General features: G+C 43.3%; 2 protein-coding genes across 2 annotated transcripts in view; both read left to right on the plus strand.

Moving 5' to 3' along the window:
* The window catches only part of rims4 (regulating synaptic membrane exocytosis 4), a 341866-nt gene that overhangs the window by 181070 nt on the left and 143349 nt on the right, over window positions 1–17447 (plus strand). The window lies entirely within an intron of this gene.
* Window positions 1–17447, plus strand: part of LOC139328545 (sodium- and chloride-dependent taurine transporter-like) — a 31540-nt gene that overhangs the window by 739 nt on the left and 13354 nt on the right. Inside the window, exons 2-6 of the mRNA XM_070958315.1 lie at window positions 9065–9294; window positions 9484–9618; window positions 14732–14820; window positions 15887–16038; window positions 16453–16585. Coding sequence (XP_070814416.1) covers window positions 9066–9294; window positions 9484–9618; window positions 14732–14820; window positions 15887–16038; window positions 16453–16585 — 738 coding nt within the window. The 5' untranslated portion in view covers window position 9065. The remainder of the gene's footprint in view (window positions 1–9064; window positions 9295–9483; window positions 9619–14731; window positions 14821–15886; window positions 16039–16452; window positions 16586–17447) is intronic.

Below are 17447 nucleotides of genomic sequence, written 5' to 3' on the forward strand. Positions count from 1 at the left end.
AAACGCGTTCAGGGGAGCCTTTATTTAGAATTTTATTTCTCTTCTTCTTTTTTTGTTTGTTTGTTTGTTTGTTTCAGTCCTGTTTAGGATATCCAGCGGTCCATTTGTTAGATTTCAGGTCTGTATGTTATTTTCTTTAAAGTGTCCATGCAGCCATGCAGTCCTTGTCTTTTTTAACATCTGTGTAGATTTAAAGGTTGTTCAAACGAAAGGAAAACCTTTAATTAATATCGCTTTGGTTTACCGACTTCATTTCATTTAATTCCGTTATTTCACTAAGCCATGAAAGGGGAAGTGAAGCGCTCAGCGCGGTGAGAAGGCGGAGATGCTCGTCAGGCGCGCGTTGCGCACCGCGCGTCGCTTCCCCTCACCGCGAGCCTCTCTTTGCCGCGCGCGCCCTGTCGCTCTCTCTCTCTCTCTCTCTCTCTCTCGCTCTCTCGCTCGCTCGCTCGCTCTCTCTACCTTTGTCTCGCTTCCCCTCTTCCTCTCTCGCGCTCTGCCTCTTTCTGCCTCTGTCGGGTCTGATTGGGTGTTTCTGGCCTCCGTGTTTAACCTGCTGTGACAATGAAGAGGAGATTTTGGAGTCTTTAGTTTTGTTTCCATGTGCGGTAATTTACATTCTGGATAATTCTCCCAAACCCGCCGTGTTACTGACACTGGAAGGTAGTCCACCTCAAATGTCAAATGCACAGAAAGCGCTCTCTGCGTTTCCATTGGTGTTTGTAATTACGGATGCTGCACGGCTGCTCATTCTGGGGTGTGTTAGTGATGAGTTCACGTGTGGCTCGTGCGTCTTGTAATGGCTGAACGAGAAAAAGGTGTAAGTAGAGCTGCACCGCTTCTTCGGTAGGGTTGGGTTGTGATAGCTGGTTCCATTTTGGATCAGTTTCAGCACTGGAAAATTACCCCGAGCTGTTAACACTCAGAGTCTTAACGAACCTCTGATGGAATTACTTTTCAATTAGCAAAGAGCACAGTGCAAAACATTCAGGAAGATGTAATCTGCATGGCAAAACTTTCATTTTAGTTCTCATATATGAATTAAAAACTAGTTAGAGTTAAGCCTGAATAGATTTGGCAAGCTGTTTCAAAAGTGGATTCAGAGGAAACACACTGCTATCTGACTCCAGTTCTATCGAGGATGACCATGTTTGGTCTTGCGGTGTATGTGCTGCAAGGTTGGGCTGATAACGGGTGATACTCGTAGTCTTTTTTTCCAGCTGTCTATTGCAGGTAATTCGTGCTCGACATTGCAAGGACTCGATGTTCTGCTCAGAACTGTACTTTTGTCAGGCTGGAAAATTCCCTCAAACAGCCTTTTGACTACCATGGGACCATAAAACTCCCCCTGAAACCCAGAGCAAAGAACTTCTTCATGGCTCTTAAAGATATGATGACACAGTTAGTTCACCTTTTGGGGAAGTGTAGAAAAAAAAAAAGAAAAAGAAATCAGTGGAATAATGCTCCATTGTTTTCCAGCTACATGATACTGACTGATAAATTGGTCTACAGGTCCTGCCTTAGTTACTACTGTGCAGACACAAAGCTGTGTGTGTGTGTGTGTGTGTGTGTGTGTGTGTGTGTGTGTGTGCGTGTGTGTGTGTGTGTGTGTGCGTGTGTGTGTGTGTGTCCTGGCCCTGACGTTGATCTAATCTTGGCTGCCATTGGAGTCCTCGTTGAGCTGCTGTGTGACACTCTTCTGAGTCGGCCACTGTGAGCTCAGGACGGCATCAGAGACATCGCATCCAGGGACACACCTCAGGGTTGATTATAATGCTCTCTTTGTGTCCTGTTTGTGTGTGTGTGTGTTTGTGTGTGAGTGAGTGTGTGTGTCTTGTGGTAAGTCAGCATCTGCCCCATGTAAGTTCCTGCTATATCTGCGCTCAAGCTTGAGCTTGAATGTGCGCTTGACACATCATGAATCAACGCATGAATCAGTCAGTTTTCTTAATTCCTCTAATGTGTGACCTCCTTGAAACACTGATGCATTTTAAGCTCACATGAATTAAGATTTAAGGTAGTAATCCTCAAGATCCTTTGATTTCTTTTTGGATGGAGTTCCACTTTCTCTTGCTGCTCAGCCGGTCGCTGCTCGCGCCAAGTTCCCACTTCTTCACCTGATTATGAAGAAAGCATCACTTGAACACATGAAATGCATCACTTCCTGTGTGCCGCAGGGTATTTCAAGGGAAGTATCCAGTTGCATGTTTGCAGAAGCAACTTAAACAGATTTCACAGGCTGGGTGTATGTGACAGCTGTAGTTCACCAAATGGAGATTTAGTTCAGTGGAAATGTGCCGCAGTTTTTGAGAAATGGCTGTTTGTCCACATGTCACTCAGTCAAAGCAGCACTGAGAGCTGCTGTATGAACTGTAGGCTTGTTTGCTGATAAATCATTTATAAAGTCAGTAACCTGAGGTTAGTGGAGTGTGTGTGTGTGTGTGTGTGTGTGTGTGTGTGTGTGTGTGTGTGTGTGTGTGTGTGTGTGTGTGTGTGACACGGCAGCCTTTCCAGACTAGTTTCTACAAATGAAAACTGAGGGAGAGCCTACAGTGAATAAAAGCATCCCCCAGTGAAGCTGCAGGAGCTGCTGTCAAGCGTTTATGACCGAGTGTCCTTCGCTCCAGCTCTGACTGGACCTTCGCTGTTACTGTGCATATTAACCAGCAAACTCCTGACCCAGATCCACTCACACGCTCGGCCAGTACACAACAGCTTCAGTGCCATTAGAGCTGCTCCATTAATCGTGTGTGATTCTGTGTAATTGTGTTGTTGTTGCGTGTGATAATCGTGGTCAGCAGCTTTGAAAGGTTTCGTTCGCGGCTGAAGGTGAAAGCAGTAAAGACGCTGATTTACAGCCAGCTCTGATGGGAGGGTCCGGCTTTATGTGAAGAGGAATGTCAGTTATTTTTGTGGCCAGGTGGCAAGTGTAACTCTTCACACCTTATCAGGATGATGGAAGCACGTCAGTCTAACAGACCGGCGCCCCCCTTTTGGCCACCAGACGAAGGGGATTGTGGAGGGAGGAATTGAACACACTCTAATAAAACACAAGAGGCTGCAAAAGACTGAAAAACTGATGACTTTAACTCTGATCTTAAAGTGACCGTGTGGAGGATTTCTGTCCGATTGTGGCATTTTTGAAATCATTGTTATGCATGTATTTAAAGCAAACAACAACAGACAAGCAAAAGGCAGTTGCAGCATGTGTTGCGTTCAGACACACCTGATGCTGTTTGCTACAGTGTCATTCTCTGTGCTGCCACTAGATGTCTCCAAAGCGAGGATGCAGATTTGACAAATAAGCTTAACAAATTCAGAGAAGTGGTGATTATTTTCATTATTTTTTGATTGTTTTATGTATTATCGTCTTGTCTATAAAATGTCAGAACATTATAAGAATGTTTATTTCAGTTTCGTAAAAGCTCAAAGTAGCTGTTCCCCTCAGCTCTACAAAGATTTATAGCGTCTCTCAAGCCTGCAACCTTTCTAGTTCATTTTTCAGCCACAACATGTAGCTGTTTTCAGTGAATAAGCTCTAGAAACCCACTGCGCACAACCTGTCCAGCAGCAGATGGCAGACAGATGAAGTTATTGACCAGCTGCTGAACCTAGTGAATCATTTAGCAGCTAAAGAGCCAGTTATTTCCCATAGGAGTTCCTGGAAATCAAAACTGAGCTGAAAAGAAAGTGATAGCTGGACTTTGAGTCATCCAGTGGATAAAAAGCTCCAAATGAAAGCTAACGTTGCTCAATATCTACTGGATGTTCAGCAATCTGTTAGTGCGGCTTTGAAAAACAAGAAGTCGTGCACTGTTGAAGGATGAGCTCTCAAAATCTCTGCCTCGTGCAGGATTTCATGAACTTCCACGGTAATGCCGTTTCAGTGATGACTGAGATGCACTTCAAGGCTCGAGTCGATCTGAAAGGGTAAACACAGAATTTCAAAAGAAGGTGTGTGAATGAATAGGAGCTGATGTCTGTGGACTTTCTCAGTATCATATGACTCATGACAAAACAGAATGTTTCATGATCCGACTCCACAGTGTTCATGTGGAGTCTGCAAGTTAAGTTTGTACTCCTGACACATCTGATAAGACATGAATGTGAGGTTACATTGATAAAAGGTGACGTTGTCTCGCAGCAAGCACGCAGTTCACGATAAGCCCCCGCTTAGTGTTTAACTGACTCACTCCGGATAAGAGCAGGGACGTATGTCAGGACACGCCTCCTCCGAGCAACCAAAACAACCCTCACTTTTTTGGAAAATGTAGAGTGATGCTGATACTGCACAGACTGATCTGATGCGTGCTGATAGTTTCATGAACCCTTTAATTCCCGGAGTGTTTTGTTATGAGGCGGATGTTGGCGGATGCGGGACTGACGCCTGCTGACGGGAATGAAAAAAACAAAAACTTCCCAGAATCAGTAGTGACTGTTGACTCTAAGTTAAAGAAAAGCAGATAGGCGAGTACCTTTTCAGTCATATGGGACTTTTTATACTTCTCTGTGTGACTCTTGATGTTTCTGCTGTCTCTAATTTCGCTCACATCTATTTTTGTCCCGTGTGACTCGCTTTTATTCGTCGCTCTCACATTCAGTGAATTTGTGATGTTGAATTTTTAGTAACCAGCCTTTTTCTTTCCTGACTCACCTTTATGTTACTTTCTCAGTTTTTAAAAATATTTTGTGGGCCTCTTTAGTGGACGGAGACAGGAAGTGGGGAGAGAGGGGGAAGGACACAGCTTTGGTACGTGAGACAGGTGAGCTACCAGAGCACTCCGTTAGCTTTTAACTGCACTTCCCTTTCTGCCTCCCTCCTCTCTTCATTTCCCGTCACACAATTATACAGAAAAAACGTCTGCCTTCTGTTAAACGAAGGTAAGCGGGAGAAGGAGGAATGTATAAAATGAGGGAGAAGAAATGCGTGGCTGGAAAAGGAAGATGCAAAGGGAGGCAGGAGGAAGTGAAAGAAATGAAATTAGAGGAGAAAATGGGCAAATGAGTTTGAAGAGGGAGGAAGGACAAAGGATCAGATGGGTGCAGAGGGAGAGGAAGAGGGGGGTAAAAGAGTCGAGGAAAAACAAGAGGGTGGTAAGTAGAAAGAGGACGAGGAGACAATGAGGAGGAGCTGATTAGAAAATAAGTGACCCAGGAGGAAAATGTTGAGTAAGCAGAGGAGGAGAGGAAGCAGAGAGAGGAAACGGTGGAGGTTAGAAACACAATGAGGGATAAATGAAGGAGGAAACTTTAGGAGAGCTGGACGAGGTAAAAGAGGAGAAATAAGCTGAGGAGAAAATAGGAGGTGCGAAGATTGAGAGGGAGTTTGAGGAGTAAAAAGGAAGTGGGGGAGGAGGAGATTGGAAAAAAAAAGAGGAGAGGGAGTGGAAGAAATGTGGAGCGGAGGAGGAGGAGCAGGAAGGAGGAGAGGAGGGGATTTAATAGTCGGTCAACCCAGTGGAAATGTACATGGTCTTAAAATAGGAGAGTGTGTTATGTAAGTGGTTAGTGAGCGTGTGTTTGAGTTCTGAAGTCACTATATGAGTCTGGGTCCAGCGATCTCTCTCACACACACACACACACACACACACACACACACACACACACACACACACACACACACACACACACACACAGCAGACAATGAGTCTCTATGCTTTACAGTGAGCTCTTGGCCTGAGCTTTAAACCGTCCCACAGTTCATTGCAGTTCCCACAGCCAGTATCGCTCTCTGGAGGTCGTTCTGTAGGCAGCAGCATTTCCTGCTCACCGCTGAGAATTTATGCCAGCTCGATGTAAAAATTAGCTCACATCTTGAAAATCAACCTGTTAAAAAACAAATATTTGTTTAAAACAGCAGCTCCGTGCAGTTTATCTAAAACGCCTACCTAAGGCATATCCAGAGTCCTCCATTTGGAGTACACGCATAGTTTTGGACACACTCATTAATAGGCAGATAAATTGAAGTATTGAAGGTTTTTATTTCCACCTGAAGACGACTATATCTGGGTCTTATTAGCTGGGGAACACAGTGAGACCAGAGAAGCCTTACCCAAATCCAAGTTCAATAAAAACTGATAACAATGCTGCAAAAAAAAAAGAAAGAAAGAAAGAAAGAAAGAAAGAAAGAAAGAAAGAAAGAAAGAAAGAAAGAAAGAAAGAAAAAAAATTTTACATGTGTTTTTCCAATATTGAAGCATTTTCCAAAAAAGGCCACTTACTGTATTTATCTAGATAAATATCAATATTTATATTTAAGCTATCTATGCTCATGTTTAGGCTATATATCATTATATTTAGGACATTTCATATTTATATTTTCAAACCATATGTAATATCCCTATTCTGTAAATTACCCACTGAAGCAGCATGTCCTCATTTTGGATTTTCATTCGTTATATGAAGCACCAGTAATCTGCACAATTGGTTATAATTGATTCAATTTTTACACAAAAGAAGAGGGCAAGCACATCTTTTCAAAGCGGACTCTCATTGGCTATTGTCAGCTTTAACCAGGACACGGGGAATCCTGATTGGTCAAATGAGGTGTCAATCGAAAGGTCAGAGTGTAGCGGCCATTTTGAACCTGACGTCTATGTGTGCATGCTTACTGGAATTATAATGGAAAAAACAGGGGTTGTCATCCACATGTGTATTTTGCTTGTCATGCCCCTTATTTTGTTTGTTAATTTCTTTGCCGATGACACCCAACTCTACAGTGGTGTCTATCCTATTTATTTATTATTAGTAGTAAATTGATGGAGATTGTTTGGGTTTGTAGTTGTTCCACAATGAACCGCAGTCACATTACAGTGCATCCATAAACATGAAACACTCTCAGCAAGAACTGAACTCAGATTACCTTTTCTCTAAATGAATGAAGCACATTTTGTGCCTAAAATTTCTGCTTTTCTGCGAACATAATTCATTTGATCCTGGAACATTGTGTTATAGATCCTAACCTTTTTTTCCTCAATCAGTTAAGCCTGTCTGTAAACACAGCCTGCATGATTTCATCCTCTCAGTGGTCAAAGAGCGTCAGCCACAGTGTTGCAGGATTTCCTCTAAGCTCTCATTCACTGGAGCCGGTTTTGTTAGTCACTTTAACATGTCGGTGCACTTCCACACTGGAAGTAATATAACTTTCACTCATGAACATTACTGTGTGCTGCTGTGAACATTTTGTCACAGACAGACATAATGGAGTCCACTGTCTCCAAACAGGAAATGCTTCAACGCACACATGCAAAGAAAGTACTTTGAGTTTCCTCTTAGTGTTATTAATTAACTGTCAAGGAAGTTAGTCATGGGAAAGGAGTCAAGGAAATATGTTATTGTGAAATCAGCAGAAGATATCAGATCAGCATATGTACTGTACAGAAAACACAAAGTCTCTTTGTCTGTGTCCTTTTTCTGTCTTGCCAGGCTCTCTCCTTTTATCTTTGATCTATACGCAAGAATATATTTTACAGGAAATAGTTTCTCGCTGAAAGAAGCATCAGTCCCGATGATGTGTTTCATCTGTTTTCCTTTTCATCGTCTTTTTGTCGCGTTCAGTGAAAGCAGCTCCTGTGTCAAGAACATGTTTTATTTTGGAAATAACACACGGAAAACAAAATATGCAAGTTTGTAGGCAGCGACAGAAAAACGCATATGGGATTTACATTTACACATTACATTTTCTAAAATGTAGTCTTGCCCTCGACCTCATCCTGTGCAAATATCTTGCAGAGAGTCAGACAGGGAACAAATGAGACAATGAGAGAAAATGAAAGCACAGCAGAGCGACAGATGGAAAGAGATAAAGACATGACATTTTCCGCAGAGACAGACATCTGCTGACTACAAAGTATGTCAGCCTCTCCCTCTAACTCGCTCTCTCACAGCCATTGTCAGGTGGAAAGTTACAGCTTTGGTTAGACGTCCGACCAATCACAGAGTCGCATTTAATAGATTTAATGAACAAAGGAGGGAGGAGGAACAGAAGGGACAGAGCTTAGTTTTTCCATTCCATCTCTCTCAGTGAACATCCCTGACTTAAACCTGTAAATGGACATTTTAAGGTTTGATTAGCGGCAGCTTTCTTTCAGAGCAGGTACATTAAAAAGCAAGTTTAGCTCACCTTTACACCTCTTCAGCTCTCCACTTTAGTGTTGTGGGCCTTCATTTTGAAGAAGTAATCAGAACATTTGTTTGTGCAGCGCTTGCCATGGCGGTGGTTTACATGATGGCGTAAAATCAAGGGTTTATGCACAGCACAATTTGGCGTGTTTTGCACTTTGCTAATAAAAAAAGCCTGTGATAAGAGGTTGTTTTTTCTTTTTAAAAATCCAACTCTGGCTTGCATCCAAAATCCACCCGGCTATTGGAGCCTGACTCTAATCTGGTGCACTGTTTCGACTGGTATTCAGTATCACTGCTTCTCCAGTTTAGTTCATCTGACCAGATCACGGTGACACCATTTGATCTGAGCAGGAATAAAAAAACAGACTGCGCGGTGCAAACATAAATGAGCCAAAAACAAAAATTGAGCTTTTCTAATGCGGCGTGAAGAAAAACCACTTTAGGTGTAATTACATCCTTAGAGAGTCATCAATTGAGGATAAGCTGCTATTTATGGTTTTGTAGGTAAGGTTTTACAGCCAGTGTTGGCCCTGACAATGTTGGCAATATAACCAGATTTCTAATATAATGCAGTCAAACTGTTAATGAATAGAAATACAGACATCCACTTGTTGTGGCAAGAAGAAGCATCTCACCAGTAAAGCCAAGCGCCTAGCCTCGTGGTTAGTTAATGATATTGTGATGGCTTGCACAAACAGTTTACATAACTGAGGGAAGCCTGTTGCCACTTGTACACTCAAACCTCGCTAGTATGAATCACTTTGTAATGGATGGCTCACAGAAAAGAGCGGCTTATGAAAAGTCAAACAAGACGTTGTTCAGGCGATAGAGGAAGGTGTTAATGATCAGTTTAAACGTCCCCATTGCTTCAGACGTGGCACAGCTGGATTGATTTCAGCCCATCCTCACCGGACTGCTCCTTTGTCTCCTGTTTCTGCAGAATGGCTCAAAAAGAGAAACTCCAGTGCCTGAAGGATTTCCATAAGGACACTCTGAAGCCATCTCCTGGTAAGAGCCCTGGCACCCGGCCTGAAGACGAGGCAGAGGGCAAACACCCCCAGCGGGAGAAGTGGGCCAGCAAGTTGGACTTTGTTCTGTCTGTGGCCGGCGGCTTTGTTGGTTTAGGGAACGTCTGGCGTTTCCCGTACCTCTGCTATAAGAATGGTGGAGGTAAGGCGGTGAAATATCACACCTTTTTATTTACATATGTAAAAGATTTGCTTTTCAAACATCTGTTTTTTGGCATTTTCTGCTTTGAATTCATGCTGATTATGTTTTCATGCCTATCTTTTACCTGCTTCCCCCCATTCTTCATTTTTCCCTCTGTTCCTCCATCCTTCCTTCCTTCCCTCCACCCAGGTGCTTTTCTCATCCCCTACTTCATCTTCCTGTTCGGAGGAGGTCTGCCAGTCTTCTTCCTGGAGGTCGCCCTGGGTCAGTTCACCTCCGAGGGTGGCATCACCTGCTGGGAGAAGCTTTGCCCCATCTTTACTGGTACGTAGCCCCTCACCAAAGTCTCGGTGCTATATTGATGGTCTGACTGGGTCATAACATGGATGGTTGTATAGAGCAGGAAAAGGGTTGGTGTGGAGGTGTGAGTGGTGGGTAGAGAGTGTGTTCACCCTCATCAACAGTGTCCCAGGTGAGTCTTGTCTCGTGGGGGCTCTAAGACACTGCTTCCCTCTCTTACACTATGGAGACAGTCTAATTTTAGGATTGTGATCTACATTTCACAAGAGAACAGAACCACATCAACACAATAAGATTTAACTGGAACTGACTGAATTTCATCCTCAACTGAAGCCCTAAATGTTCTTTATGTTCCGCAAACTGAATCTAGATTCTGCAGCTATTTAAAAATATTTTAAAATCTTGCAGATTTATGGAAATTTGTGGAACTGAATACATAAAATAAGCAATGCTCAGGTATAACCATCATTTTTAAAATAACATGAATCAAATGTGATAACATAGAAAGGCGTCGCTCATAGTGAAGCGACAGAGGATTATCCCCTGAATCTGGAGCCGCCCTCAGCTTTATGGAGCTTTACAGAGTCTCAGCTCATCGCTTAGCTGTCGGGCTGTTGTGGTTCACTCTCACCGCTCTCAGTATTGTTGTTTTTGGCTGCAACACTGACTCTACCTGTTCATGGAGACAGACAAAGTTAGCATGTAGCTGGTGAACACAGTGGAGACATCTGAGGAGCTGGTTGAGACCAAAAACAGAGCTACAAAAGGCAGAAAGCCCCGGTGAAGTCCTGTCACATGATGCTTTATTCTTTAGTTTGCACCTCACTGCAAACACAGCTGATTGAACTAAGAGTCAGCCAGTCGTTTTCTGTTGTCCGCTCCACGCGCAGCTCTAACTCCGCCCGGCCTCGTCCCCCCTGACGTGACTGACGAGAACATAGCAGTGTCAGCAGCCTTTTCCTGTTCAGCGACTGGGTTTAAATTTTTCCAGACCTCTGTTGCTTTTCACAGAGGAATGGCTGTGCAGCATAAGGCTGAGTCACGCCACTCTCCTCCAATCAGACGGCTGAGACTTTACCCCGCAACTGTTACCAGGCAACCGGGCCTGTGCTGGTACACCGACACACTGAGGCCTCTATTCTGCCTTAACCGTCTCCAGCGCTCACCTCCTCTCCCGTGAAAACCTCCTCTCTTCCAAGAAAGCACGTTACGAGTTCTTGGACGTCTTCTCTGATTTCACTTTTGGTATTAGATGGAGATGTTTGGGGTTTTTTGTTTGTTTTTTTTTGCCCATCCTTACTCATCTGTCCTGAGCCTCCTTTCTCCTCCTTTCCTCCATCATATTTCCTTTCCTCACCTCCTCAGCCTCTCCACCTTTCTTTCTCCATTTCCCACCTCCCCCTCTCCTCCTGTTAGACACCAGCTGAATAAGGTTAATGTATTCATCGCTTTTTATCCTGCTCCGAGTGGTATTTTTTTCTTCTTTCTCCTCTTCATATTCATACTGACGATTCGTCTTGGGCAAACACGTGAACCTCTCTGATTCCATCTCCCCTTCGTAATTGTATCGTTAACCGTTTGCCATCTTCATTTAATTATTTACTTGTGCTGCTATTCTCACTTTCACATGAACATATTCCTTCTTTGTTTTAGACACATTATACCCCCCCACCCCTGTCGTCTCGCACACACAAACACACACACACACACACACACACACACACACACACACATCCAGACGGTGTACAGAGTGTCCCAAATCACATGTTGCTACGGCAACAGCAACACATCAGAGAGACAGAGGGAGGGAGAGACAAGAAGCAGAGCAGTGAGATCTGAGGAGCTGAGAGATGGGTTGATATGATGGATTGAAAAAGGTGGATAGAAGAAGCAGAAAAAAGAGCTCCTGCTGTACCTTATTGACGCTGTTAAAACCTTTGAGTAAACACGGTTTGGAAATGTAAATATGTGCTTTGTCGTTCTAATGTAGCACGATGGATTTGAGCTGAAATGAGAGAGAAATAAAAGTATGTGATTGGTCTGTTCACATGCATCTGAATCACTGCCCACATCTCTGATTCGGTCACATCTGTGTGCGTCCGTTCCAGTCGACCTCGAGAAATGAAAACATTTCTTTGACTGGTGTGAAAAATGCTAAGCTCACTGCTCCCATCAGCTGCCTGAAAACAATATAATATCCATCTGTCACTGCTGAGTGCTTCGGGTGAATTAACTCCTAACCGAAACTGAGAGCGGCGAACGCAACTTAAACCAGCACGAACACAATGAAAACAAAGTCTAATCATCAGGCAACATGTGATTTGTGATCTCCTAAAGCTTGGATCAAACTTAAAGATTATTGAAACCTACAAACACTCCACAGCAAAATACTCCAATGCTTCCCAAAATATAGGAATAAGTCGACTATTATTAGAGCCATGTTGCTCTGCAATAACTCAACAACAGAAACAGACTTCGTCAAAAACTGTTTGCCTCTCGGCTTTAGACTGCAGTCCACACAGAAGAGCGGGGAAGAAATGCTAAATTTGGATGAGATGGTGCATGCAGAGCTGCAGCTCTCTGTTAAAACCAGATGAAGCGGATTATAGAATAATTGCTACTCTCGGTTTACCATTTGCTTGCAGTTTTCGCCAAGTTTTTATAATTATTTCCCCCATTAGCACAAATCACGTGAGCAGTCCCGAGTCCAGACTGAAACGTCAGACGTGTTTCGCTCAATTCAAAAAGAACATCTGCTGTTGTGTCAGCAGCCCTGAATCAGAGCACAGCCCATGCTTTTAAAAACAATCTCTAGAGCAAAGCTTGTCTTATATTCAGGCAGGTTCAGTCCCTTTAATACCACACGCTGGATGAATTTACTGGAACAGACTCCAGCTTGACAGCATCAGTCGTCAACGCCCAAAGCACATTTCTAATCGGCTCAACGGTCGTTGTGTGTGTCTTCGCCGCTGCTTAATCGTGTTAGATGTGATCATGTGATTTAATATCTGCACGATCAAGCCCATATTTCAGAGGTGAATGACCTTTTAAACGTCATTTAAAAAGGCTAACAGCAGCAAGTCGTATCACCTTGATGCTGAACAGACAGTTCCTTCTTCAGCCTCAATCCTCCAGAGAGACTTTATTCCCGCATGTGATTTCTCGAGGATTCGCGATGTTTGCAGTGAAAAACACATTTTTACTGTAGCTGTGCGCTTAAAAGCATCAGCTGTTAATGTAAACAGACCGAGCGAGGTCAGCCGAGGTCAGCGGACGAGCACAAGAAACATGACATCATGGAGGAGGACGCATCTGTTTGTTTGATCAGCACTGTCCCATGTGATCGGCGCAAGTGTGTGTGTGTGTGTGTGTGTGTGTGTGTGTGTGTGTGTGTGTGTGTGTGTGTGTGTGTGTGTGTGTGTGTGTGTGTGTGTGTGTGTGTGTGTGTGTGCGCGTGTGCGCGCGCGTTTAGAGATGAAGATGCGCGGTAGCTGGTAATTAGCAGAGTGATTAAAAGGACATGATGCGGTGGTGAAATGTTCCCACATTCATACGCACACACGCACACACGCACACACGCACGCACACTCTCCAATTCACTGTTCACAAGACCAACACACACGCTCTTACACACGAACACACACACGCAGATGGCCAGTGACGCTGAAGGACATTAATTTGGATGAGTGGCCTCTGTTGGCTGTTTGTGCTAACTCATAGTACACACACACAAGTTGTACTAATATACTTGTGAGGTCCTTGAGCGACCACAAACCTAATCCACGTCCAAGTCCTGACCCAAATCCCAACTCCTACACCTGTTCCCATTTTGGGGGATTTTCTTATCTTTGTATCCGTGTGTAGTAGAAACACAAGACCGCCTCCTCATAAAATGTGATGGTTTATGTTATGGGAACTTGTGTTTTGTCCCCTAGGAAAGGCGAGTCCCCACAATGTGACTGTGTAAACAGATTTATGTCCCCACAACACACACAGACAGCCACAGTTTACCGCCAGCTCCGTCTCCAGATCAGTATCAACACAACGAAAGCCGACTCATCGGTCTCCGTAACATGTCAAACAAAGTTTAAGTGCAGGGCGACGCCGCTGAAGGTTAGACGAAATAAAACATGATTAATGTTAAATATCAACACGGGCACTGCTCACTCTCCTGAAGGCCAACTGCCGCGGCTGAAGGAGCAGGAATTTGTATTTACAGCTTGGTCACGTTGAATACTGTGAATCAAGCACAGTTTTTGTTTTTTTTCAGTGCAAACAATGAACACAGTGTTTCCTCAACATAAAAGAAAATCGAGACATCCCCAAAACAGGAAATGTAGTATCTTTAACACTGCAAGACAGCTGTGCAGAGTCAGGATGTGGTCGGCCGGATTTATCTTTTACTGAAGTTCAGTTCTCAGAGACTTTTTAATTTATGAAGAGATTTCAGTCTCCGTTTCTTAAACCTCTCCATGTGTCTCCACCATTGCATCAGATGGAAGTATTGTACGTGTGTTTTACATCATTTCATACACCTCTCCTTGTAATTCAGCCTGCAGTATTTATCTTTGGAAACTTTTCCAGAGTAACGTTGAACAAACGTGGCTCTGAGTAGAACCCCAAGGCTAAAATCTAACCCTGATCTTATTAATTTCACGTGGACTTCATGGTGAACATAATGCTCATCCACCAGACATCATCTGTGTCTGTTCTCATTTTGTGAAGTGTCACATGAATGTTTCATCATGAACCGACTGCTTTTACATCCTGTTTTCTGGCCAATCATAAACCCTCCTCTTGCACAAAATGTGGCCACGCCGCATGGACTAATATGGTGAAAAGTGTGGGGGTTTTGGGGGAAGTTAACAGTGTTTTTCAGTCACATGGGAAAAAGGGAAGTGCCAGTGTCTGCTCTCAGGCCCTAATTTCCAACCCGAACATGATGTTTTCTTTTTCAATAAAAATAGTATCCATTATTTTAAAGACTTTAGGCTATTTTACTTTCCTCTGCTGCTGCCAGAAAATGAGCTGTCACCAGAGACTTTGATCACACAGTGACCGTCAGTCGCCCCTGGCTGTCTCCTTGGACTGCTGATGTCTTTGTGTATCATCACCTTGACCTGTCTCCTCTCTCCAGGTATTGGTTACGCCTCCATTGTGATCGTGTCTCTGCTGAATATCTACTACATCGTCATCCTTGCCTGGGGCGTCTACTACCTGTTCCAGGTAGGTTTGGAAAAAAGAAACCCTGACGGCAATAAAAAAGCCCCTTCTCTTTCATTTCTTTGTCTCTCCCTTCATAAAAGACTTGCATTGCAGAGATACTTCAGGATTTTTATCGGAGCAGGGTGACTTTTGGTTCTTCCTAGCAGGAATGTCAGTGTTGCAGAAATTCAAGGTTGCCCTGTAAAATGTCAGGGTCAGCCAAGTGAATAGATAAAAGAAAGTAAGTCGTAATTTCCCACCAGTACAAAATCACAATGTAAGCCAAAGTTTGTTCAAAAAGAAATTGTTAAGACTTCGCTAAGACAGCATGATTATGCCTGCACTTTTAAAGAACATGTTGCTCTGGTGCAAGCTCTCCTCGATCAAGTCCAAAAACATGCCTGTTGTTGCAATTAATACAATCTATGATGATTTAGATGATAACATGACCTCAAAACCCCCAAACCATCAACATGATTCTGTCACTGAATGACCCGTTTCTTCTCGGATTCATACTGAACCAGTATCAGGTTACACAGCAGCTGCAGTGCCTTTACAGTTTAGAAAATAGAAGCACAAACCAGCCTGGTGAGGAGCTTAGTTGTAAGAAGCATTCATTAACATCCCATACTAACAAAGGTAATTGTCTGTCATCTGTCGCACAGCCTCATTGATGTCTTTGAACACTGGATTAAGGGTGATCCAGTATCCTTCACATCCCTTTGATGGTGCCTTTTAACCACAAGCAGGGGCTTTTTGAGCTTCGACAGGCTAACATTTATGGTCCAACTGTGTAGAAGGTGTTGAATTCCCAAGGGAGACTAAACTGCCGAGCTCGGTGCAGAAAGAGTATGATGTATGATTTGGTGGTGCAGAGTTTCAGGTGTGTTATTTTCTTTATCAGGATACCTTTCGATGTATCAGAAACTCATGCCATGACCACCTTCCATGGACAAAAAGCTGTGTTTAAATTCTCAATTCTCATTATTGAATGACAACTGTCAGCCAATCAGAAGCAAGCATGTTCCAAGACAAAGATGTAACTCTTGCTTTTTTTTTTTTTTTTTTTTTTTTTTTTGCATTGTAGTGTTTTCAGACAGATCTGCCCTGGGCCAAATGCAATCAGCCCTGGAACACCGATCGCTGCATCGAGGACACCTACCGCAAGAACAAATCCCTTTGGCTGGCCGCCAACGCCTCCAACCTCAACTTCACCTCCCCCGTCACCGAGTTTTGGGAGTGAGTTACATAAGAACACACATACCTGCTCACTTGTATAACCACACGATTTTCATGTGAGAGTTAAGGCATGTTTTTTGGTAAATGCGTAATTCAGATGGTAACCGATCACTTTGTAGAGAAACACAGAGGCTTTGTTTCACTTTGATTTGATTGGCTGGCAGAAAGACAGACTGTAAAGAGACCTGGAAAGCGGCAAATAGCAAAAACTGCAGCACATAAGCTTTCATATTCTTAAATATTGAGCATTTGGTGCGGTTGGTGACCCCCGCCAAAGACAGCCTGGTCAGGACACACAAAGAACAGTGACTGGCTTGATGTTAATAAAATCGTCTCTGGCTTTTTGTCACCGTGTCATGAAGCGCTGTGACAGATGAACACACTCGCTCACAGAGCTTTCCTTTGATGTTGCAGACATAATGTGCTGGGCATCAGCAATGGAATAGAAGACATTGGTCCTGTTAAATGGGACCTGGCTCTGTGTTTGCTGCTCGTCTGGGTCATCTGCTTCTTCTGCATCTGGAAGGGAGTCAAGTCTACTGGCAAGGTGAATATGTTTCTGTCATCCAAAGCTGTCCTGTGTTTATTGCTGTGTATTAACAGTTGTGTTTTACACCGTTGAACTTGCTGAACTGAAAGAAAAAATGCATTAACTGACTTTACCACTTTTATCATTGCTGTGTCATCGTGACTGCCAGAAACCCCGACAGGGTGATGCTCATATGATTTTTTTCGTTGCGGTCTGACTAAGGGAACAATAGAGGCTATGTTCAAACTGAGTGCAGGGAAACTTTTCCTGAAGGCCTGGGTGGGCTGAGGAAGAGGCAAATGCATGTGTTTGCAATTTTGTGGGTTTAAATCTCTGATGTTTAACAAAACAGAAGTGGAATAATCACCTTTCACCCCATACATGAAAATAAATGAAAGACAAACACAAAAAAGTCAAAGCACAATTTCACAATCCCGATTCCAAAAAAAAGTTGGGATGCAGAGTAAAACACAAATAAAAACAGATGGCCATCATTTGCAAGAGAATTGAGTTTACAGTCAACAGTTGTACAAAGTGTTCCTGAGACCATGTAGTAATATCCTTTATGTAATCATGTGTTCACAAAGTGGTGAACCTCGCTCCATCTTCGCTTGTGAATGACTGAGCCTTTCCAGATGCTCCTTTCATACCCAATCATGGTACAATCACCTGTTACCAATCAACCTGTTTACCTGTGAAATGATCCAAACAGGTGTTTTTGGAGCGTTCCACATCTTTCCCAGTCTTTAGTTGCTCTTGTCTTGGCACATCTTGCTTGGCACATCTTCATTTCTGTAATGCTAGCAGTATTTTTGGTAAACACGTTGGCTTATGGGAAGACTTGGATCGCAAAGAGGAAATTTGTGAAAAAAAATAAAAA

The sequence above is a fragment of the Chaetodon trifascialis genome, chromosome 3 (genome assembly GCF_039877785.1).
Source record: "Chaetodon trifascialis isolate fChaTrf1 chromosome 3, fChaTrf1.hap1, whole genome shotgun sequence".
In the NCBI taxonomy this organism is placed as follows: domain Eukaryota; kingdom Metazoa; phylum Chordata; class Actinopteri; order Chaetodontiformes; family Chaetodontidae; genus Chaetodon; species Chaetodon trifascialis.